A 22,620-nucleotide genomic window follows, 5' to 3' on the forward strand; every position below is an offset into this window, starting at 1 on the left:
CAGGCAAAGAACTGGGATCAGTTTAGGACCAAGCTGACCCGGGGAGCTGACAGAGCACTGGGCACCACAGGAAAACAGACAAATGCTTGCAGAGAGAACCCACGGGCACCCTGTTCCAGCCACACAGGCGCTGCTGGGCCGAGCTCCATGAGCCACCTGCCCTCCCCAACCCAGGCAGAAGTTGTGGGGGGTCTGGGGGTGCTGTGATTCCGCTGGGTCCGGCTGCGGTGTCGCTTCATCAGCTCTGCTCCTTGTCACTGACCAGCAGCACCGTGTGCTGCCCGCCGCTGGACACAGCCAGCACCCGCCGGTTCTCCAGCTGCTTCCCCGTCATCTCCACGGGGCTCCAGACATCATCCTCCTCTCCGGTGCCCAGCTGGTAGTTAGTGCCCATTCCCCACGCAAACACTCGTCCTGCAACAGAGGTGAAGCAAGCTTTGAGCTCCCGGTTGTTGCAAAATGGGAAGGTGACGTTGCACCCAGACAGTGCATCTCTACGAGTCCAAAACACAAGCGGGAGGAAGAGAACGAGCACTTGCAACTCAACAGGTGTTCCATCACAGGGCCAAAGAACTTTCATCCCTTTGCGGGAGAAAAATAAACCCACAGCCCACTCCAAACCTTCCTTCCTGCGGACACTGCGCACAGGCAGATGCGCCACCAGAGCACGGAGGTCTGGCATCGGCAGAGTCAGAGCAGAGACTGTCAGGCCAACAACCCCCTCCCGGTAAACACCGCATGACCAACCCTGCTGCCCACAAACACATCTGAGCAGCCACTGCGCAGCTGCCCCCAGGAGATGGGCAGCAGGACCCGGCTCCAGACCCAACCCAGCTGGCAGTGTGTGGTGACGGTGTGCAGGGCTGGATGGAGGAACGAAGGAAGTGCAGAAGGCAGGGTTCCCAAGCCCTGGCACTCACCATCACTGCTGACAGCATAACCAACTGACGCTCCACAGGCCACCGAGACGATACTGGGGAGCTCCGGGATAATGGTGGGTGCACTCTTCTCCTCTGCCCCTGTCCCAAGGCCCAGTCGGCCATACTCTGCCCTGCCCAGGCTGTAGGCTTTACCTGGAGCACAGGGGACACACAAGACAGGAGACCTGAGCTGGGCAGAAGTTGCAGCAAGGCCAAAGCAGACCAGGACCTCTTCCCAAGCCTGACTCCTGCAGGAGCATCGCTCCTCCACACCACACCCTGAGACCCATCCAGAAGGGGCAGGGTGGGATAGAGACCCTTCAGCTCCCCAAAATCAGTAAGCTGGAGAGGTGCAAGAGCATAGCTCCCAGCTGAGTCCAGGTCTCTGTTGTTGTCAGCTTCTCTTTGCTGCAATGTCACACCAACATTGTTTCCTTGAACACTGAGAGCTTGGAGGGCTCCAGCACATCACCCTCATCCCAACAGCTCCTTGGCCAGGTTGAGGGCCATGGGATTCCCCCCACCCTGCTGTGTGACTCCCAGCCCACCTGTCACAGAGTCACTCACCCTCAGAGTCGACGCAGACCGTGTGGTGCTGCCCACCAGAGAACCCAACCCAAGACTTGGTGGAGTTCTTGAAGGACGTGAGGTTCTGCGGGGAGAAGCAGGGCTCGGTGTCCTGGGTCCCTGCAGGGTGGGACGCACAAACCCGGGCGGATCAGGTCCATGGGCATGGACAGCTCTGGCACTAAGCCATCCACCCTGGGGCTCACCCTACCAGGGACCAATACAGCTGCCCAGGCCCAAAATCTAATTTCTGCTCAAACCCATGGGGCATGAGGGCTGGGACCTAAATCCAGAGCAAGCCCCGCACCCATTTCCAGCTCTGGTGCATCCAGTGTTTAGATTCTGGGGCACCCAGCAGCTTCTCCCACCAGGCCAGGGCAGCAGTGGACTGGAAGGAGATCTGGAGGGACATAGCTCACCCAGCTGGTGGTAGTTGGAGAGGCCAAATCCATAGATGTGTCCCTCACGCGTGACGGCGAAGGTGAAATACGCCCCGCAGAAAGCATCCTGGAAGCGCATTTTGCTTCTTCTCCCTCTGCCTCTGACAGGGACAAGCTGGGGGACCAGCATCCGTTCTGGGGTAGGAGACAAAGCGTTATGCAAGGACTAAGGATTTGCACCCTCGCTGCACCTAAGGATCTGGCTCACTGCACGTACGTCACTGATTACACATAAGCCCTTGAGCATCAGGGACTGGGGCCCTTTGTTCCTCTGCAAAGGGCAGAGCCAAAGCCAAAGGATGCACCTCTGAGAACTAAATCCACTCACCCAGTCCTCGCCGTCCTCCTCGGGTGGCAAAGAGTGCTGGCACTCTGCCCAGCTGGCCCTGTTCACCACAGCCACACGTGAACAGGTCGCCATCCACTGTCAGCATCACCAAGTGGTCATTTCCTGGGACAGGAAGGAAAAAGAAGTTATGGAGAAGTCTTCAACAAGTCCTCAGGACTGAGATCCCACAGGTAAACCCCAGTTGTTCCAGCTTATGGGGCTTACTGCACTTGATACCTCAACACCAATTGTGCCATCACCTAAAACTCCAGGATCTCCATCTTCCCAATCCCAGGAATTCAAAGCAGTTTTTCTGGGAAGGCAGTAAGGACACAGGTGTGCCCCAGCCTCCCCTGGGCCCCGGACAAGCACCCTGGCTGCTGTGCTCAGCTTCCCCAGGCCTCATTAGAGAGTAAGTGTTCTGGCCCCACTGGGTCACAGTTCAGGCCACTCTTGGAAGGCATTCTACATCAGACTGGTCAAATATTAAATCAACATGTGAATCTGTTGGGGCTAAGAGGTTTGTTCTCTGAAAGAGTCAGAGATCAGCAAGTACACCCTTGTATCAGCCTTGGAACAAGCCAATAGGGAGGAAAAGTTCATGGACGTTCCTCAAGGGTTGTGACAACCTTGTGTACCTGCCTGACCCTGCACGCCCCAGAGCCCTGCTTGTGGAAGGGGCTCACAGCTGGTCTGTGAGTCAGAAAGAGTTAGATGAAGAAGAGAAGCTGATAAGAGTCGCCTTTGCCCCTGAAAGGAGTCCTACTGATGCTGTCAGCGTGGAAAAGGAGAAGAAAAGATAAACAAGGGGTCCTGCAGCTAGATCTTGACAGAAAACAGTGGTGTTGACCGCATTGCACCAATGAACATTATGTTAATTTATTGTGCCCAATGAATAGGTATAAACTTTGTGAGAGCATATAAAGACAGCATGCTGCTAAAATAAAAAAGAGAAGCTTTCTTAAATACACGGTGTTCTTCTGTTTGTTAGGACCATCTCAACAATGACACCTACTCACCTGAAACTATTTTAACAACAGGGGTATTGAGCTGGAGCAGCACAGGACTGGAGCTTGTCTTCATGGGCTCCAGCAAGCCAATCACTCCATTGTTATCCTGAGGGAAGAGAGACACAGGGATCAGCCACAGGAGCAGCAGCCACCAGTGGAGCTTCCAGTATCTGAGGACTCAGCGTACCCGGAAGGAGCCCCAGACAAAGACCCTGCCATCCTCAGTCAGCGCGGCCGTGTGGCTGTCCCCCGCCGACACCTGCACCACCTTCTCCTGCAGCTCCACCAACCCTGGAGAGCTCTCGGACCCTTCAGCCGAGGTGTCGCGTCCCAGGGCACCTTCATCATTGCAGCCAAAGGTGTAGATCTGCAGATTGGGTGCAAATGATCAGGATGGAGCACAGAGGGGCTGAGTATGAAGTCAGGGGACAGAGAGTCACGAAGCTGAATTATTACAGAATCACGGAATGGTCTGGGATGGAAGGAAACTTAAAGCTCACTTCAGTCCACCCCCTGCCATGGGCAAGAATACCTTCTGCTAGATCAGGTTGCTTTAAATCCTGTCCAATCTGGCCTGGAATACTTCCAGGGATGAGGTGCTGTCATCTTACTACGAAGCTCTCATATCTTCACAGTGATTTCTCAAGGGAAGCTCCTTGCAGCACTGACTCCTTCTTCCTCATAGCACAGCCAACAAACTCCAAGTCTCTCCTCATCCAGCTAACCCACTCTTATAGGACTCATCCGTATTGGACACGGCTGTGGCCTGTTCCTAATCTTTGGTAATTAGCACAGCTGCAACTCCTCAAGGGTGAGATTACCTTCTGCACTATCTTTATTTTCTCACATTCTGTCCCCCCACAATGAGGCAGCCACAGCTTCTCTGTACCAGAGCCTCACCACCTTCACAGGGAAGAACTTCCCAATATCGCATCTAAAATGGCAGTGTCACCCATCGGCTCTCTGTCAGTGTAAAGCCATTTGCCCTTGACCTATCACTCTATGCCCTTATCCTAAGTCCCTCTCCAATTCTCCCGTAGGCCCCTTTCAGGTCCTCCTTTTGAGCCCCTAAATTTTGTGGTCCACGAGACCATGCTCACCCCTAGAGCTGGAACAAGATGTGGGCAGAGCAGTGGCTGATTCCTACCCCCTGCTCCAGAACACATCCCAGAACCCACTGCACTTACCTTTCCAGTCTGGCTGAGGCACACCGTGTGCATCCCTCCAGCTTCCACCTGCACCACCATCTCTGGCAGTGTGACCAGAGCTGGCTTCTTCCTCTCCATGATGTCTTCACCCAGACCCAGCTGCCCAACATTACCCTGGCCCAGTGTCAGCACCAGCCCAGGCTGTGAGCGATGTGATGGGTGGCTGACTGCGGGGTGTGAGGGGGAGAAAGAACATGTCAGGGTACAAGTTTCCTGGTAAAAATCACCCCTGGGAAAGTGGAAGGAAAATTCCAAGGGATTTTTCTTACCTTTAACCTTTTTTGTCTCAGTAGATTCTTCTTCTGGCACCAGGATCTTCATTCTGCGTTTTGCTGGCGTCTTGGAATCTATATGCCAAAAAGAGCCAACGTCACCCTGGCCCAGCGTCAGCACCATCCCAGGCTGTGAGCGATGTGATGGGTGGCTGACTGCGGGGAGGGAAGGGGAGAAAGAACATGTAGGAGTACAAGTTTCCTGGTGAAAATCATCCCTGGAAAAGTGGAAGGAAAATTTTAAGGGATTTTACTAACCTTTAACCTTTTTCATCTCAGAAGACACTTCTTCTGGGACCAGGACCTGCACTCTGCGTTTTCCCGGCATCGTGGAATCTAAATGCCAAAAAGAGCCTGTAAGGAGTCACCTACCTGGTGAACCGGGCCTGTTCACTGTCTGGGGTGCCCCCTCACACCCTAAAAAACCACCTGAGGGACTGGTGACTGAGCTGGGATTTGAACACTGATCCCCTCTCCTACTCTGGGAAAATAGAAAGTTTTCCCTTGTATGTTTTATCCATACTCTATTTTATGTGAACGTCTCCAGATTTTAGGTTCAGGTAGGCGAGGAGAGAGAGAAGGGGAAAAGAAAGGAGAATGAAAACGGGAAAGGGGAAAAGAGAAGAATCGGAGCCAAGCCGTACCTGCGTCCTCACCCCCTGCCCGGTTCCGCATGGACAGAGCACGGCCCCCGCCCCTTCCCGCCATTCGAATTCCCCGCGGCGCCGCCCCACGTGGGGCCGCGGAGGCCACGGCCCGGACCGGCGGCTCCTCCCGCCGCCTGCAGCTTCTCTCGCTGTCCGGTGGGCTGCGCCGAGGACGGCCCCGGGCCCGCCGGGACCCCCGCGATCGCCCCCGTGTCCCCATGCCCGCCCCGCCGCTGCCTCCCGCCGCTCTCCCGGCTCGACCCCGCCGCGCTCCTCACCGCTCGCCGGCGCCGCCGCGCTCCGCTCTGCGCATGCGCGCGCCGGCTCCTCGCGGCGCTGCGCCCCCTGGCGGTCGGCGGCCCCGGCACTGTCCCCACAGGCCAAGGGGACAGGAGGACAGGCGGACTGAAGGACGGAACGAGGACAGGTGGGGCAGGACAGGCGGACAGAAAGACACACAAGGGCAGGCAGCACAAGGCGGCTGGCAATACACTGCCCCCCAGACAATAAATCCGTGTCGCTAACTCATCCTGCTTCTAACCTCCAGAGATGCCTCCTAGGCCGCAGCCAACCAAACAGAGCTGCTGCAAAAAATGGTAATTAAACACGCTGAACAACGATAATGGAGTATGGAAATCCAGCAAGTCTGCACCACCACCTTCTCCAGCAACCTACTGCTGCAAAGTGGAAAACCCTTTTACTCTTGAAACAGGAACTAGACCAAACTTCTCCAGTTAATCGGAGGACAGCAAACTTTAGAGTTTCCCCTTCATCCAATGTGATTACCCTTATTCCAGTGATTAATTCAGCTGTTCCAGTCCGAAGGCCTGCACTCGGCCATATTACCTTTTATTTACTAATAAAATCATGTTCCTAATTAACATCTTGGCTGGTACAGCGGCCTTTATCTGCTTATCTACAGACCCAGGGCTCACCCACAGCCCACCTACATGAGATTGGAGAACCTTGGAGAAGCATCACCTTTATTTACCCCAGGCTTATGCTGAGACTTGGTAGACAGCCACACCCTGATGTTTTCCCGGGCCACCATCTGGGGAACTGCTGATGCCTATTTCAGCGAACCCACAGCCGCACCTCCCCTAACCTGCCCCCCCATCAGCAGCACTCCCCTTTGACAGGGCAAGGGAAAGCCCTGTGATCCCCTCCCTGCTTCCCCCCGCCCCGGGGTAACAGACCCCATCAACCCTCCTGGACTTTGCCCATGATATGAAGGTTTTGTGCCCAAACCCGGACTGAAAGTAGGATCTGTTTTAGTCCAGCCCAAACAGTGCCACACAGCACTTCTACACACTTTTTCGAGACGCTTCAGCAGCAAACAAGAATCATACTTCTACACAGGAGAGGCACCACCCACAGCACAAAGTTTCTCTTAATATTCAGGTAATTTAGCAAAACCACACAACAAGCCATAGTCAAGTTCAGTTTATTGAGTTGTCTACTGTAAATAGGTACACATTTGGACATCCAAGGGACCAGGGCCACCGGTTATTTTATGCACTCAAAGCACGTGCTTTAAAAGACCACTAAATTCACGCACTCCTGCTTCCATCGCGTTTTGATTTCTGCGGCTACATTGTTATTACACATAGTGCGCTAAGAGGAACTGGGTAACCACCCAACTTGGGCAAACTCTGTAAAATACTCACCCTTTCCCACTAAAAGCAGATTTTCTTTGTCACTTCGCCCCAGCAGATTCTGCAATATTAAAAAAAAGGTATTTTTTCCTGCTTTTTTTTTTGTGTCCAACAATACACCAGTAGAGCTTTAAGTTCAGCACGCAAATTTATCTGCAGTGTTATTTTCTGTCTGCTAAGACTCATGGCCTTTTTTTTTTTTTCCTTTAAGACTCAGGAATTTTTTTTCCCCGTCTATCCAAAATCCAACACAATCGTCAAAGCTAGGAGCCTCCAAACAGGACTTACGTTACTACCACCCGTGTCGTCCGGAATGAAATTTTATCACTAAACCGACCCATTATTCTAGAAACATCTTTGAAATACGCAGAATATTACATTTTTAATGCAGTTACCTTTAAAAATCGTGTTTCACTCCACCTTTTTCAATTTCGGTTCTGGAAATGAAGAAAAAAAAAGATAATTTAAGGATTTGCTCAGGAGGTTGTGTTTTAATGTCTCCCCCTCCCAGCTCGGCACGTGTTCCCCGTCCCACCCGGCGTGTCAGTGTTTCCTGCATGGTTTGTCTCCTCTGTCACGGCCCAAGGGCTCAGAGAAGCAGTAGGAATATGCAGGCTGCAGGCTCGGGGCCCGGCTTGCTCTCCAACGTCGTGGAAAGGGACTATACGTCACGGGCCCGAGGGCCTGCGCTCCCACGCGCCACACGGACAGAGCCGAGAGAGAGCGACTTCTCCGGATATCCACGTTGGACCTTTGCTCTAAACACTTATAACCACCTTGCCTGCCCCAGGCCCCCGCGCATTCCAGCTCCGCCGACCACGCGGCGGGGCCACGTGAAAGATACTCACGTTAGAGCGAACTGCGCAAACCAAGCTTAAACAGGCTTTGGTGGAACCTGTAGGAAAAGGAAATAGCTCTGAGCGGCGGTTGAGGCGGTGCGGGGTGACTCCGCAGCACACACCGCCACGTGCAACTCACAGCGTAGTTTAGCGGTAAAACGGGGATAGAGCGGGCATCCGCTGACACCGCAGCGCGGCCAGCACGACCACGCGCCACAGCAAGAAAAAGGGTTTAAAGGGTTAAAACTGGTAAAAGGGTAAAAGTGAAGCGAACTCTACCTGTACACGGCGCTACTCCTCACGGTGAAAGAGGCCGAGTGAAACCGCGCGGCGATTTTTATAGTGCAGGGAGGCGGGGCTGAAATGCGCGCATGCGTCCCGCGCGAGGGGCGGGGACAGACCGTATATGGGCATGGGGACCGGGGCCAACACCCAGCGGAAGGGGCGGGGCCTGCCGCGCCTGCGCAATGGCTAGAAGGGCGGTTGACACATGCGCAGTCGGAAGGGCGCGAAAAGCCGCGGCTTCAGGGAAGGCGCCGCCATGGCTGACCCGCTCAGGAGCCGCCGGTCAGGCTCCTGCTGAGAGCAGGGGAAAAGACACGACCACACAAGCAGGGTTTAAGAAAAAAAATTCTAAAATACTTTTATTTAATAATTACAATCTGTTGTTGCGGAGACTGATATACAATGTAATGGCGGCTGTACAGGGGATGCTGTGAGGGAAGAGACCCCAGCAGATGCTGGGCCGTGTGGTCTGTGAACAAGACAAAGTTCTTCTCCCCCTCCCCACCCCAAACCCCCGCACAAGTGGCATCTCACAGATAGTTTAGTTTTGTGCATAATACAGCAGTGGCCCTACCAGATTTTTTTTTAAACCCGCATCAAGGAAGAATTTTTCTCTCAGAAGAGAAATACCATCTTTTTAAGGTCACTTTTTAAACCTATTCTTCCCCTCCTTTTGACCCACACAGTGAAACGATCAAGTTTCCAGTAGGTTTAGCTGTAAAAATGAGAAAAAGGCAAGCTTCAACCCTGATTTGGGAGAGTAAAAAACATTTGAGAGAAAGCCACAATAAAAACGACTGACTACTCTCACAGTTTCCCCAAATTAAGAAGTTTTAAAAAGGCAACAGTCATTTTTCCTGGTTCTGTAATTTGTTAAACAAGCCTAAAGATCTCAAGATCTGTTATTAAGATCACAGCAAGTGTGAGAGAGTGCAGAGCATTTATACATATGTTGGGGTGGGGTTTTTTTCCTTTTTTTTTTTTTTTTAACAAAAAGACGCAGCATATGTTAATATCTACACAATTCCCTTCCAGGACAACAAACCGTTGGTCAGTAGTGATTCAGGACATTAAGGACATGACAAAAAAGCAAAACCCCCAAAACATAGCGAGTGCCACGTCAGTTGTCTGCCAGGGTTCTCTGTACACAGCTAATATACACACATTTGCTTCTGAGCACATGCTCTCCTCAGCTTCCCAACATCAGAGCTGCCTTTGTTTTTAATCTCCCTTCCTGAAGGAAAGGAGAAGGAAATGAGGAATTGCACTCCCCAAGACAAGTCTGTGCAGCTTGGGGAGGAAGGGGTCGCTCCCCTGGGCACGGTCTCCTGGCAGAGTCGTATTGCTGAGCCACACGAGGTATAGTGTCACTTCCAGCCTGATGGCATGAGAGATGTGTTTGTTCCAGTGAAATGCTACATTCAGACAGGATTCCCCTTCCCTGGCCGAAAGCCCTTTTCTGGATATGTTTGGAAGGCAAATCTTGGAAGAGCTGAGGTTCCACCCTCACCGTATTGCCTGGGAGAGGGATGCAGAAAACTTCCAGCCCTCGTGGGTTTCTTGCTCCCTCCTTGGAATATTATGGTCGATGGTATCTGAAAGCCAAGTGAAAAATCTGAGTGTTATCCTTGGAACTCAGGCTAAATGGTTACTTGGGCACTACAGATGGCCAAAGAGAGTAAATTGAATTATTATCTCGGAACCCTCAGCCCTCAGGGAAGCCGTGAGCATCAAATAATTTCACTTCCTGTGCTCTGCACTCCACTTTGCCACACAGAGCTGGAAGGAAAGGAATCACTTGGGCCACGATCCAGACCTGACTACACAGATTACATCCAAGGTCACTCATTAGCAAGTTGTTTTGTGGCTATGGCTGCATATCTCTAGCCCCAGAAAAGCTCACTCCAGCTGCAGCTTCACACTAGTTTCAGATGGTCACTGAGCCTCCAGGATGGAAGCCCCAGTTTAAGGAAAACCAACCCACTTTGTGTCTGTTGCTGCTCCAGTCACCCCCCAGGACTCAGACAGAAAAGGACATTCAATCTCCAACTGCTGCACAAATAATTCTTCTAAGGTTTTAGCGTTTTGCCACTGAGTACTGTCCTTGCAGCACAGCTCTGACAGCTCTAAAAAGGTGGAAAACTCTTATGTTAACACATTCTCACCTCGTGAACTGCTTGCTCTCCTCGTGCACTTCCATTTCACAGCTCTTAAACTCATTCAGCTCCTTCCTGATGGCTGCCTGCACAGAGAGGGAGATTTTTTGGAAAGGGCTCAGAGAAAGATTGGAGCAGCCACCCCAGTTTTCACAGTCCATTAATGCCAAGCTGAATTTAATCTGCCCTCTCCGATGGGGACTGGGCAGTGCCCAGAGGTGGCCTGGGAGGACAAGGACAGGTAGTTCCCTGCCAGTTTCTTGAGCCTGCAGGGAACTGCACTGCCATGACCAATACTCGGTATTCTTGCTGTGTCGAGAAAAGAGAATGGGGCTGGGGAAGGGTCCGGAGCACCAGGAGCAGCTGGGCGGGGTGGGGGAGCTGAGCCTGGAGAAAGGGCGGCTCAGGGGGATCTTCTCACTCTCTACAACTCCCTGACAGGGGGTCAAGAGAGCTGGGGGTTGGTCACTTCTCCAGGTAACAAGTGACAGAACAAGGGGAAACTGCCTCAGGCTGAGGCACAGGAAGTTTAGATGAGATACAAGGAAAAATTTCTTTGTAGAAAGGGCTGTAGTGGAATCACCATCCCAGGAACTGTTCAAAAATGTGCAGACGGGGCACCTGGGGACATGGTTTACTGGTGAACATGATGGTGGTGCTGAGTAAACAGTTGGACTCAATCTTCAAGGGCTCTTCCAACCTTAACGATTCCATGATTTTATCATTCTTACATCACTCAGAAACTGAGGCAGAAGCCTTGCAAGGCTTTCAGACTGCGCCCACCTGGGCTCCACCTTGCCATGAGGCAGCAGGAAGCAGAGATGGGGCAGCACATGCAAGTGAAGGCACAGAGGGAAAGGTGAAGAGGTGAAGCCAGAGGAACAGAGCAGATCATCTTGGCTCACACCCGTTTGTGTGGGCCACCCTGGCTGGCTCCTCTTCCCACGTGGGGACAGGAGACTCTCAGTTACCTTGTCAGCTGGAGTCAGCTTTGTCCATGGCTTATCTGCTCGCCGGTCATAGTCTTGAGCATCTGTTACTTCCACATATTCATTAAACCTCAGGATCTTCCTGGCCTGCAGCTCTGCTACTGTAGGCCTTTGGCTAAGCTGAACACCAGGAAAAACAAAGGAGGTTAGTCTGAGCCTTGTCCACACAGCAGATCCAGGACTAAGCACCCCAAGCAAAACTAAAGCTAGTTCCCTCACTGTGCCTTAAGCACAGACACTACCAGATCCTGCCTGCAAGGGAATAGGTAAACCTCTAACAGACTGGACACGCGCACTGGGATCACAAAGCCAGGCTAGGGCAGAACCTGGGCCGCACTGTCATGGAGGAGGACACTGAGGGTTGTGGGAACAGCCGCTACAAGGGTGAGCCCTGCATGACAGCCCTAAACGCAGCTTCAGCAACGGCAGCACTCACACTTCACACCCACAGGCCTTGGGGAAGCTTTTCCCAGCCATGAGCAACAATCACAAGTAACTTGGATGTAACACCTAAAAGCAGCTGTTACTTTAGAAATGGATTTCAGGGAGCCTGGTGTGAAGTGGTGGCTGCTGAAGCACTGTGTTAAAGCAGCCAGGCCAGCAAACCTTTAAAGTATCAGGTGCCAAATTTAGTTCTCATCTCACTTGTTACGCTCACTGCCAGCTCAGATCCGTCACTGACAAAAACACGGCCCTGGTGCCAATGGCTCACCGCGGGTGACAGTCCGCATTCCAAGGTCACCGCAGTGCGAGGGCACTGGGGACACTTGCACAAGAGCCCCGCTCTTGGCCCACAGCACGGCACCTGCAGCGTGCTCAGGGCCCCCGTGCCCGGCAGCCCGGCCAGGTGGCTGTCACCACAGGAGCAGCAGTACCTTTCTGGTGAGCCGGCGCTTGATCTCCCGCTTCTCAGCTTGACGGTCAGCTTCATTTTTCGCTGCCAAGGGGGAAAAAAACATTTTTCATGTAAGCATCAGGCTTTGAAAAGTGCTTTCTAGGCTTGAACAAAGGACAGTATTGAGCTGGATCAGATTATCTACAGATCTAAAGGCTTAGGACAGGCAGAGAGTGCAGTACAACTCGATACCCTGTGTCACCTCCTGAACTGGCGGGGCAAATATGCCCCTTACACAGCACCAATGAGTCATTCACCTCAACGATTTAGGGACATATCGCCAAAATACATCCAAGCCACTGTGCAGCCTGCTCCTTCACAAAGCTATTATAGTTTAAAAGAAAATAACAGCACAGATAAATATTTTAAATGGAAACTTCCTGAACTGACATTCACATTTCCTCAAGATGTTTATTTATAACTTTTGCAGAACAAGATATGGCCAAGAGAAACAGTCCTGACTTTATGATGCACTGCTGCTTTAGAGATCATGCAAGGCAATGCTGTAATGTCTGGAACACAGAAGTCCAGCCCAAACAAAAATACCTTTCACAGTCCTTGCTGTGTAACAGCAGAGTCTGAACCAGCCCACACACTCTTCTCTGAGGTGGCAGGCACGAGACAGCTATTCCATCCATAATCATATGATCACAGAATGGGTTTGGTTGGAAGGGACACAGTCCCACCCCCTGCCATGGGCAGGGCACCTTCCACTCTCCCAGGTCACTCCAAGTCCTGTCCAACCTGGCCTTGGACACTTCCAGGGATGGGGCAGCCACAGCTTCTCTGGGCAACCTGTGCCAAGGGCCTCACCACCCTCACAGGGCAGAATTTATTCCTAACATCTACTCTAAATCTCTTTCAATTTAAAACCACCCCCACCCGATACATAAAGATATTAAAGGCAAACTTATGGTATTTCTCAGGACCACCAGAGAAATGCTACTCACGCTGAAGAATGTTCCTCTGTTCCAGTTCTTCTGCAGTTGGTCTCTGACTCAGTCGCCTGAAGAGAAGTGTGACAAGTACAGAATGTTGTATCTGGTCACTCATCAATAGCAGATGAAGGATGAAACTGCCTGGTTTCAGTGCCCTAGACAGCCTTCTCCACACTCCTCACTCACCACTGAGGATCACTGCTGCCCTGTTTCACACTATGCTCTTGTCAAACAGCTGCTCAGCCACTGGCACAGCTTTGGGAAGGGCTATGGGCTCCCCAGCTCAGAAGCAGCTTTGCAAGGAGCTCAGACAGCAGAACCTGGACTGCCACCAGTCCTAGCTTCATCCACCACCAGCACCCACCCTGCATCCATCCACACCTTTTTATCCACACCTGTGTTTTACATGTCTGTAATCCTTGAGATTTTCCCCTCTCAGTCCATTTAACCTCTGGAAACAGGGGCCTGTCAGGGGGATATTGTTAACTCCAGGAAGAACTCCCAACTTTTCCAATGAAGGAGGAACAGCAACACAACCTCCCAGCCCTACTCCAGCTGCCATGCCCAACCACTCACCCTATTCCAGCACAAGCTGCTTGGACAAGGCACCAACTTTGTGCAATCCCACTCCACACACACTGATCATCATCATCATCTGTACCTGATCAGCGTTGTCCCAATCTGGTGACGGATTTCGTTCCACTCCTCCTTGCTCTTCCGAGGGAAGATGCTCTTCTCCTCCTGTGGTGCAGTGGTGTTCCCCAGCTTTATAGCAAGCGTATCTTTCCTCTTCACTTTGTTGGCCAGCGTGCCTGTGGAGAGGGAGAGCAACAGGATGCAGCTCAAGGCTACCGAGCCTGCCACAGCAGTCCCAGCCCTGTGCCCCTCCCTGAGCGAGAGCAGTCCTCTCTCCTTGCTCTTCCCAAGCTCTGCACTCACTGCACAGCAGCAGCAGACAGCATTTTTTGTGAGACACCACATGCTCACCTAATGCTGTGCTACCTGAGGGGCTGGGACAGCAGAGGCTGTCACAGGAGCCATCAGGAACTGAAGGAGTGCACTCAGCAGGTGATTGCACAGGTTTGGCTGCAGAGCCTTGGAAAAAGCAAGGCAGAGGACATGTGCTACATCATGCAACCAAGAACCAGCTGCTTTGAGGCGCTGTGGGACCAGTGCTTTGATCCAGATCTCAATGCAGCCAGGCACGAGTTCAGCAGAGCAATAAAAACGACACCTGCAATGTCAAAGCCTTACTGTTATGGCTTTCATCTTCTTCCTCATCCTCATCATCTTTATACAGGATGGGCCCCTCCGAGTCAGAGTCGCTCATCCCTTCGTCTCCTTCCTGCTCCTCCGGGAGGACCTGGGGTACCAGTGTGGGGATGACTGTGACAGATGGCACATCTCCAATATACACACGAGGACCTGAATTCTGTTCCTCTTCCTGGTCATCATCTTCCTCTTCCTCATCGTCTGGACTAACAAAAAGCACGCTATTACACCTCTGAACACTTGGCACAGGGCCTGCAGAATATCCCTAGAATCCATATGCCCTTAGCTCTCCCCTCAGGGAAGCCCAGAAACCAGAGGTGCAAGAGCCACTGCAGGGTCCTGCACCATCCCCTCTCTTCAAAGCACAGGGAGCTCTGGCCAAGGAAATGACAGAGGCAGGTTCTGCAGAACCAAACTGCCCTCTGACCCCACTGCTTTGTGACTTGGAGATTCAGCTCTGCTACAACACAAGACAGTTCTTTTCCCACTTATGTTTAGCAAAATGAAAGGCTAAGGAAGGCCACAGATGGATGGAATCCGGGACCTTGTTTGATCTTGGTGCAGTTACAGATGGTCCAGGCCTGGATTCCTGGCATCAGCCTGTGTTTGTAGTCTGGAACCCATTTCCCTTTGTGAGCAATAAAATCCCACAGCCAGGGGTAATTTCATGGGGAAGATGCTCTGGTTCTTAAGAGCCTGAAACACAGATTTGGACAACAGGGAAAATGGTTTCAGCAGAGACCTAAGCCCTGTCCAGCACTGCAGGAGCTGGGAGAGCCAGCACACAAACAAGGAAGTACTCACACTTTGAGCATCTCAATGGTGACAGGCAGGGATCTTGTCCTGCCCAGGGTGCCATTGTCTTCTCCAAAACCATCGTTCTCAAAGAGCAACGAGTGAGCCCTGTGGGACCCCTCGGGAGGTGGGGTGACAGGCAGAGGGCTGGCCAGAGCCTGCTGGATACGAATGTGCAGTGGGATTTGGGGCAGGCGAGGCAGCATGTGGGGTTCACCAAAGCCTTGTTCTACTGTCCTCTTCGACGCCTCCATGGACCTGAAGTCTTCAGGAAGAGGAGAAGGAGGAATCTCCTTGGGCAGGTCCAGGGAGCACGGTGGGTCCAGGACAGGGGCGGAGGTGGGCAGGGCCACGCGGGGAGGGTCAGGGGGCACGTGGGTGGGCAGCGGCGGCGAGGGCGAAGGCGGTGGATAAGCTGAGGCCACGTGCACTGGGGTTGGTGCAGGGCGGCTCCCTGGCACTGTCCTGTCATTTGCGGGCTTAGAGGTGACAGCCTCTGACGTGTTGTTAGGCAGGAGGCCTCTCTTTGGAGGGAGAGGAGGGGAAGGCTTGGACAGGGCTGTACCACCGGTCATTACTTGGGAAAGTTCAGCTGAAAATAAAAACCACAAAAGCCACAATGTTTAACGGTGTATTTTCCAGATAACCTTCACCAGTGTGGAAAAAGCACGGCAATGCACTCGGACTAAGCGTTCTCTGCTACCTTTTATTGGAGTATCATACCAGAAATAGCCAGGTTACAAGGCCCTAGTTTGTCCTTCTAGCAGCAAAGGTAAGACTTGGGAGAGCAGCCAAAACCAAAGGTTTGAGGACTCAGCAGGCTGAGACAGGTTTGTGCATCCTGCTGCTTCACAGAGAGAGAGAGAAATGGCACCAGCCCTTCACAGACAGCACAGGAGCCTGCCCAGGAATGCACTTCTGTGGGCACTTTACAGCTCTATTTACAGCATAAAAGGAATCCAAGACCCCCCAGACTTCAGTTGTGTTAACGGCTCCCCTGCACATTAAAGAACTTCTTGGGAAGACTCAAAAAGTCTTAAAGTCTTATTTTTTGCTCGGAGGCAAAAATCAGCACAGCTGCAGGCAGCAATGTGCGTCCCCCTCTGTGTTCATCCATCAGACCCAGCCCAAGAACACCCTGCTGCCAGCAATCCTCAGGATGAGGTTCTGTTTCACTCCCTCTGATCTCTGTTCCTTAAGCCCCATATAAACTCATCTGCCACTAATAGAAAAACTTCGAAAGATACCTAAAGCCTTTAGTCTTAAATATTTGCCAATTGATGGAGAAGAAAGAAAGAGACACATGAAAAATGCCTCCAAGTGAGCACTCACAGGATCCTCAAACGCCCCTCTGTTCCTAGGGAAATTGCAGCAGTAAAGACTGCTGTTGCTTTAGGAGTTTGCAGTTTTTAACACCCATGTATCCATGGCTTCTGGGGCTTGTAGAGGCTTTGCCTAAAGTGCCTGAGACTCGCTACACATTTCCCTGGAGCGGCTGACAGCGACACCTGGATGCCCTCAGAATAGAGCTGGGGGAATCTGAGGCGCAGACACCACGAGAGGGTGCTGCAAGTGGGAGAGTTTCCCAAGATAAGGCCACATAACTGGAGAGAGGTGGGCACATTTGTGAGATGTTTAGCATTTTTAGACTTTCCCCTTGTAGATTAAGGGCCAGATTGTGCAAAACAGAGTGTCCTCAGCTCCTGCCCAAGGGACTCCAGCGTCTCCTGAGCACTGCTTCAAGCCTGGCAGGACCTCTGGGTGAGAGCAAAATTTGAAAGGGACCAAGGAGCTGGCAGAAGGAAGCTGCTGCTTGAGACACCAGAACTGCTCAGGGAATGAGCATCTTGGGGACAAACAAAGGGGTGACCTGCACAGTAACTCCCTCCCAGTCCTCAGGCTGTGACAGTGGCACAGAAGGACACCCCTGCAGTCAGAGCAGGCACCAAAGAGCCCTGGAGAGCTCACAAAGCCAATTCCACTCCTGCTGTTCAACAACAGCGACAACACAAGGCTCACACAGCAACACCACAGCTCCAGCTCCACTGTGCCAGACAAGAGGGCTGTGGAGCCTCCTCTACATCTGTGTTCATACCCAGGGAACCAAAGAGAACTGCTGGTTCTCTCCTCCCCTGCACACCCCGCAGCTGCTCCCAGCCCAGCCCATGCTGCTGGGATGAGGCAGGATGGCTCCAAACACCTTGGATACACTGCTGTTTCCAGCCACGTTTTTTATTCCACAAGTACCTCCTCCAATTAGAGCTGGGGCATTTCAAATGCCACCTGCAGCGTGTGCAAGCAGCTTAAAGAAAACAAGAAGGTATTTCATGGAGTGCTCAAGCATGGTCAGGCTAATCAAGCTAGTCTGGCACATGGGGGTTGTTAATACCATACCAAGGTCACTTGCAAAACCTGCCCGAGCAAGGTGAGCCCCACGCAGAGCACAGCAATCTGTCCACACCGAAAGCAGTGGCCCAGGCTATTTCAGATGGCAACTTGCACATCCAGCACTGCCTGTCAAACCACACCTGAGTAACACCTCCAGTTTCTGTGATAACAGTGCAAACCTGTCAGATTGATCTTCCCAGGAGCCTCCTTCCCGATCTGTGCTAACCTCTGCTAGCCCTGTCCAAAGATTAGAAGATGTCTGTGAAAGAACTACCTGAAATGCCAACAGGCCATTGCTGCATGGAAGTCATACCAACTCTCAAAATTGCATCTTTAAGATCCCCAGAACTCCCACAGAGAACAGAGATTAAATGAGCTTTAAGAAACTCTCACCAAATCTTCTGCTTCGAAAAATTACAAAGATAAAAACATTTAATTCTCTAAATGGGAAGATTCAGTTCAAATTACAGTTGAGCTGATTTATCCATGGGACAAGACACAGGGACAAGACTCGTATGTCAATAGCCCAGCCACAGACCTTAGAGGAGGGAAGTCTGAATTATCCCTACCAGCTCCTGCCCTAAGTGGAAACCACATGGCCTGGTAGTGACAGCCACGCCAGACATTGTTTGGTGGGATGTGGATTCTTTGGATTTGTTTCTTGGTTTGGGTTTTTTTTCCAAAAGCAGCTGAAAGAAGGAATTGTCACTAACCACAAAACCTTATCCACCATTCCCAGCCCGCAGTGAAGCACCAACATTCAGACACTGTCTCTTACAAGTGACAGAGAAGAGGCAGGCAGGGATTCCTTCCCGCAGGTAGCTGCTGGGAACAGGGATAGCTCATGGCAGAAGACTCCAGTAATTACACTGTTCCCAGAATACGTGTGTCCTGGCTAAACACTGGCAGATTTGAGTCCAAACTGGACTGTTTTCAGGAAAAATGGTCAGACATTTGGATGCTAATAAAAATCTTCCCTTATGAAGGGAAGAGAGTCTCAGAGCAGCGGCTCCAGAACATCTCAGTGTACAAAAACCAGTTTATGGGGTCACTTACCTATGAGTGAGTTGCTGTTTCTGTTGGCAGGTTTGGGAGGAGGAACGGGAGGCTGTTTGGCAGCAGCTGTGCTGGTTGTGCTGGTGGGAGCAGTAGTGTTGGCACTGGCAGGAGCAGGGAGCAGAGTCCTGGGGGCTGGGCAAGGGGCAGCTGTGCAATTGACTGTCTTTGCTGCCGTGGGGGCTGTGCTCAAGGGGGCAGTTTTTGCAGTGCTGCTGGCAGGTATTGGATCCTTTGCCTGTACTTCGTTTGCCTCCTGGGAAGTGGAGGGAGGTCTTTTTGGAGGAAGAAGAGGTTGTCTGGGAACATGTGGCTCCTGAGGTGGCTCCAGTTCAGGCCCAGGGTGGCTGCTGGAGGAGCCTGCAAAGGGAGGCAGCTCAGTTTAAGGCACCAGAGGGTCCACTGAGGGTGGGGAGGATCAGATGAGAATTTAGAACTGGTTACAGGAGAGCCCTGAGTTTGCACACGTCTGGTTTCTTACCCTGCCTCTTCTTCGGCTCCTCCACTGGAACAGGCTTCCTAAGGCTGGGTGGCTTTGTGGCCTCTTCCTCCTGGCTGGGCAGGTTGCAGACCCCAGGGCCCCCAATAGGGACAGTGTGGCCGTTCTTCAGCGCAGGTGGGTTCAGCTTCTCTGGCTCTTCACCATCTGCAAGGGGACAGGACGACACAGAAGCAAAGAGAAAGCACTTAGAAGGCAGGGGAGAGGAGAGGTGGCTGAGCTGACTCAGCCATCATGGAACCACACCAACTTCCTTCTGGCTTCTGAAGGAGCTTCAGCCACCTCTGCACAGGACAGCACAGCAACCCAACCAGCTGGAGCTGAGAGCCCTTGATTTCATTATCAATGACTAAATCACACAGCACTGTATGCTATCACGGGCTTTTCTTCTCCCTGTCCTGCCCTTGCTCTTTGTTACAGATTAGTGTGCCCAGTGCCATGCTGCAGCACAAGGAAGCTTTAACTGAAGCCATAAATCTCCAGCAGCTTTTGTATCCACCCTCCATCACGGAGCAGTCACCAACTCCCTGCTGCAATGCAGATTCCAGCACGAGCCGACTCATCTACTGCACGTGCAATAATGGACTTTTGTAAAGTCTTCAGATTAGCGGAAGCGCCTCTGTTTTCCTCATTTCTACCCTGAATTTGGCACAAAAATTGCTGCTCAATCCAAAACATCAGCAAGGCAGATTTCCTCACTTTACCTTTGTTTCAGTAAGATGTAATGACACAGCTCTAGAATTTTATGTAGCTCACTTTAAATATTTCTGCTTTTACAAATTCTAGCATGGAGGTTCCCAGTGTTAAAGCAAGACCTCTTTTTGGAAAAAACCCCATCCAATCCAACCCATGCTTTTGAGGGTCCTGAAACTCCTAATCCCCATGAGGAAATACTCCACCATTCTCAGTAATTGCCCTGACAGGACAAATTTTTGACAGTATTACTCTCAAAAAAAGACTCAGCATCCACCTCTGAGGGGAAATTGCCTATTTGGACTGAATTTCAACTCAAGAAAACTTAAATAAATACATCATCCATTTGATTAAAGATCTTTTTCAATTCATCTGCCATCTCTGAAGGAATTGGAGTGTGTGGCATCCATGCTCTCCAGGTGCTAGACCCCAGCACACTCTGCTGTTCTGATTTTTGATAATCTATTCCACTGCCCTCCTCACCTTTCCTCTCCCTCCAAAGTGCTACCTCCCCTTCCCTAACCTGGTGTTATTCAGAAGCTTCCCAGGATTTCTCTTCCACAAGAAGCAGCCTCAGTTCCTGTGAGGAGCTGGTAGACAGCGCTGCCTCGCTCACTCACTGCCCTTCCCTGAAATGCAGCAGGCACAAACAGCAACAAGAGGGAGTTTCCTCCCCAGCCAGGGCTGAAACTCAAGGGATGAGACAGAGATTTTTATGGCAGCAACGGCCTCTGGTTATCCAAAGTTTTAGCAGGGGAGATGGGAGCAGTATGATCCAGCTTTCCTCACCACTTTTCCACATCACACAAATCCCAGCCAGGTGAACGGATGGTGATCTGACAACTTATTTTGGCAGCATGATCTCAACTTGGAGACATCAAAGAAGAAAGAAAAGGGAATAAGACTTCCTAGACAGCGGTGCAAACTTTAATAAGCCTAGCGGTGACTATGATACCATACCATGAAGCATCTCTTGGAAAATATGCCCCTACCCAAGCAGCTCAGAATTCACCCATTTACGATTGTTCTCCCAGCCTGAGCCCCGGGGGCAGAACCTCTCCCATTTGGAACAGCAGGAGATGGTGAGGGACAGTGCGACAGCAGAGGCTGGCAGGACAGCGCAGAGGAGGACAGGATGGGAAGCGACCGCAGCACAGCCCTCCCTCCCTGCAGGAAGGTGCTCCAGACAGGCACTGCGCTTCCTCAGCACCATCTTCCTCCCAGGTGGGAAAACAGACAAGAGAGAGCATTGAGAAGGGTAAGGCAGGCGGGAATCACCTCAGCAGAAAGCCCTCAGATTTGTCTCCCAAGGGTGAGGTTTGGCCAGAGGAAGATCAGCAACACAGACACAGACAGAAGTTTGTTTGCAGACTCACCCTGCTCAGGCTCTTCCAACAGAACCCCTCTTTTTACCAGCTCCTCTCTTGGCTTTCGCATAGAAATCTTTCGTTCTAAAACTGATATTAAATTGAAAAAAAGCACTCAGAAAACAGGGCAAGCTTGAAGTTCAAGAAGGTTGGTTTTTTTCTTTTAAAAAGCTTCTCTAGAGGAAATAAAACGGCTTCAAATTTCATTGGTTTTGCATGGATTAAGAGGAGAGAGAAGGAACTGCATGTTCTGACCTGCATTTCACACTGCACTGCTGATTGTGGAGCAAACCCTCCCTCCCCATAGCTGCTTGGGGAACTTCCTTGAAAGAAAGGAATTAATCTGTCTGAAACTACAGCTCCATGGCAAGGTGTTTCTGGAGAGATTGCAGGCGCCAGCCCATCACCAAAGTCCCATTTTGGTTCTTGCACGTGTCAGCACTCCAGCTTGTGACAGCAAGCCCTTCTCAGATGGATGGAGGCAGGGACACCCACTGTCACTTTACCTTCTGAAGTCTCCTTGAATTTGTCACTGCTTTTCTTTTTCCTCCACTTCCAGGGTTTGAAAATCTTGCCAAAGCTTGAGAACTTGCTTTTCCTCTTTGTAGGAGGTGTGGTGTCACCTGCCTCCAAAACATCTACCCCCATGCTGGCATCACTTGGGGCGCGATCCCCGTCTTCAGCTGCACAGAAAAGAAGGAAAAGAATAAAGAATTACTTCTGTGCTGCAAGTAACAGCTCCCATCTCCCACCAACCCACTCCACACTGGGAATGGTGGCACACACTCATGCAGAAAAGGGAACAAGACACTGTCTGTGGCTCCGCTGAGCCCTCACATCAGCTTGGCGAGACACAAGTGGGCTTCTCAACATAAATAGGGCAAAGGGAAGCTGGTAAAGGCCTTCCTGATGAGACAAAGATTACAGAACCCCAGAATCATTAAGGCTGGAAAAGACCTCCATGATTGTTGAATCCAATCTGTGAACAACCTCCACCTTGTCACCAGCCCAGAGCACCGAGTGCTATGTCCATTTGTTCCGTGGACACCCTTCAGGGCAAGGGGCAGGCTGTGCCAAGGACTGATAACTCTTTAAAAGAATCAATTCCTCCTGATGGCCAACCTGAACCATCCCTGGCACAACTTGAAGCTGTTTCCTCCTGTTCTGCTCCTTGTTCTCCAGGGGCAGAGCCTGACCCCGACCTGCCTGTCAGGGAGATGAAGGGAGTGAGAAGGTCCCTCTGAGCCTCCTTTTCTCCAGGCTGAGTCCCCCCAGTTCTCTCAGCCACATATTAATTTAATTTTGCAGTGTCACAGCTTTGCCCATGAACACAAACCACTTCCCTACATTTTCTCATCTTCATTTGGAAGCAGCTGGTGCTGGACACAAGTTCATGACCAC

The 22,620-nt window shown here is 51.6% G+C and overlaps 2 protein-coding genes and 1 non-coding gene across 11 annotated transcripts in view; all 3 read right to left on the minus strand.

The window, feature by feature from the left end:
* Positions 1–167: 167 nt before the first annotated feature.
* On the minus strand, positions 168–8,160 carry RCC1 (regulator of chromosome condensation 1). 3 transcript variants are annotated; one of them, XM_054292246.1, is made up of 13 exons: positions 7,896–8,160; positions 7,443–7,484; positions 7,060–7,108; positions 5,004–5,081; positions 4,743–4,820; positions 4,453–4,640; positions 3,453–3,632; positions 3,275–3,371; positions 2,256–2,378; positions 1,907–2,062; positions 1,488–1,607; positions 921–1,073; positions 168–414 (listed from the first exon to the last, which is right to left on the minus strand). In XM_054292246.1, exons 4-13 carry the CDS (start codon positions 5,071–5,073, stop codon positions 239–241), a joined length of 1,341 nt encoding a protein of 446 aa, XP_054148221.1. In that variant the 5' UTR covers positions 5,074–5,081; positions 7,060–7,108; positions 7,443–7,484; positions 7,896–8,160; the 3' UTR covers positions 168–238. The 3 variants fall into 3 exon arrangements, with proteins under 3 accessions (XP_054148221.1, XP_054148220.1, XP_054148222.1); XM_054292245.1 differs by having other exon boundaries at positions 7,443–8,160; XM_054292247.1 differs by lacking the exons at positions 7,060–7,108; positions 7,443–7,484; positions 7,896–8,160 and adding an exon at positions 5,671–5,689.
* Positions 7,592–7,796, minus strand: LOC128947879 (small nucleolar RNA SNORA73 family). Its single transcript, XR_008484059.1, has one exon. It is a non-coding gene; the product is annotated as a small nucleolar RNA SNORA73 family (small nucleolar RNA).
* Positions 8,161–8,563: 403 nt separating the features above from the next.
* Positions 8,564–22,620, minus strand: part of PHACTR4 (phosphatase and actin regulator 4) — a 32,284-nt gene continuing 18,227 nt past the window's right edge. For 6 of the 7 annotated variants that reach the window (XM_054292345.1, XM_054292348.1, XM_054292346.1 and 3 more), the window contains 12 exons: positions 21,726–21,902; positions 21,229–21,309; positions 19,142–19,306; positions 18,661–19,020; positions 15,226–15,808; positions 14,404–14,627; positions 13,811–13,961; positions 13,162–13,217; positions 12,192–12,253; positions 11,299–11,436; positions 10,337–10,413; positions 8,564–9,766 (listed from right to left, as the gene is read on the minus strand). In XM_054292345.1, the coding sequence (XP_054148320.1) occupies positions 9,751–9,766; positions 10,337–10,413; positions 11,299–11,436; positions 12,192–12,253; positions 13,162–13,217; positions 13,811–13,961; positions 14,404–14,627; positions 15,226–15,808; positions 18,661–19,020; positions 19,142–19,306; positions 21,229–21,309; positions 21,726–21,902 (2,090 nt within the window). In that variant the 3' untranslated portion in view covers positions 8,564–9,750. The remainder of the gene's footprint in view (positions 9,767–10,336; positions 10,414–11,298; positions 11,437–12,191; positions 12,254–13,161; positions 13,218–13,810; positions 13,962–14,403; positions 14,628–15,225; positions 15,809–18,660; positions 19,021–19,141; positions 19,307–21,228; positions 21,310–21,725; positions 21,903–22,620) is intronic. The other variant, XM_054292351.1, reaches the window with a different exon arrangement.

This window comes from Melozone crissalis, unplaced genomic scaffold (assembly GCF_028551555.1).
Source record: "Melozone crissalis strain CALT ecotype California unplaced genomic scaffold, PUWL_Pcris_2 ptg000108l_1, whole genome shotgun sequence".
Lineage (NCBI taxonomy): Eukaryota > Metazoa > Chordata > Aves > Passeriformes > Passerellidae > Melozone > Melozone crissalis.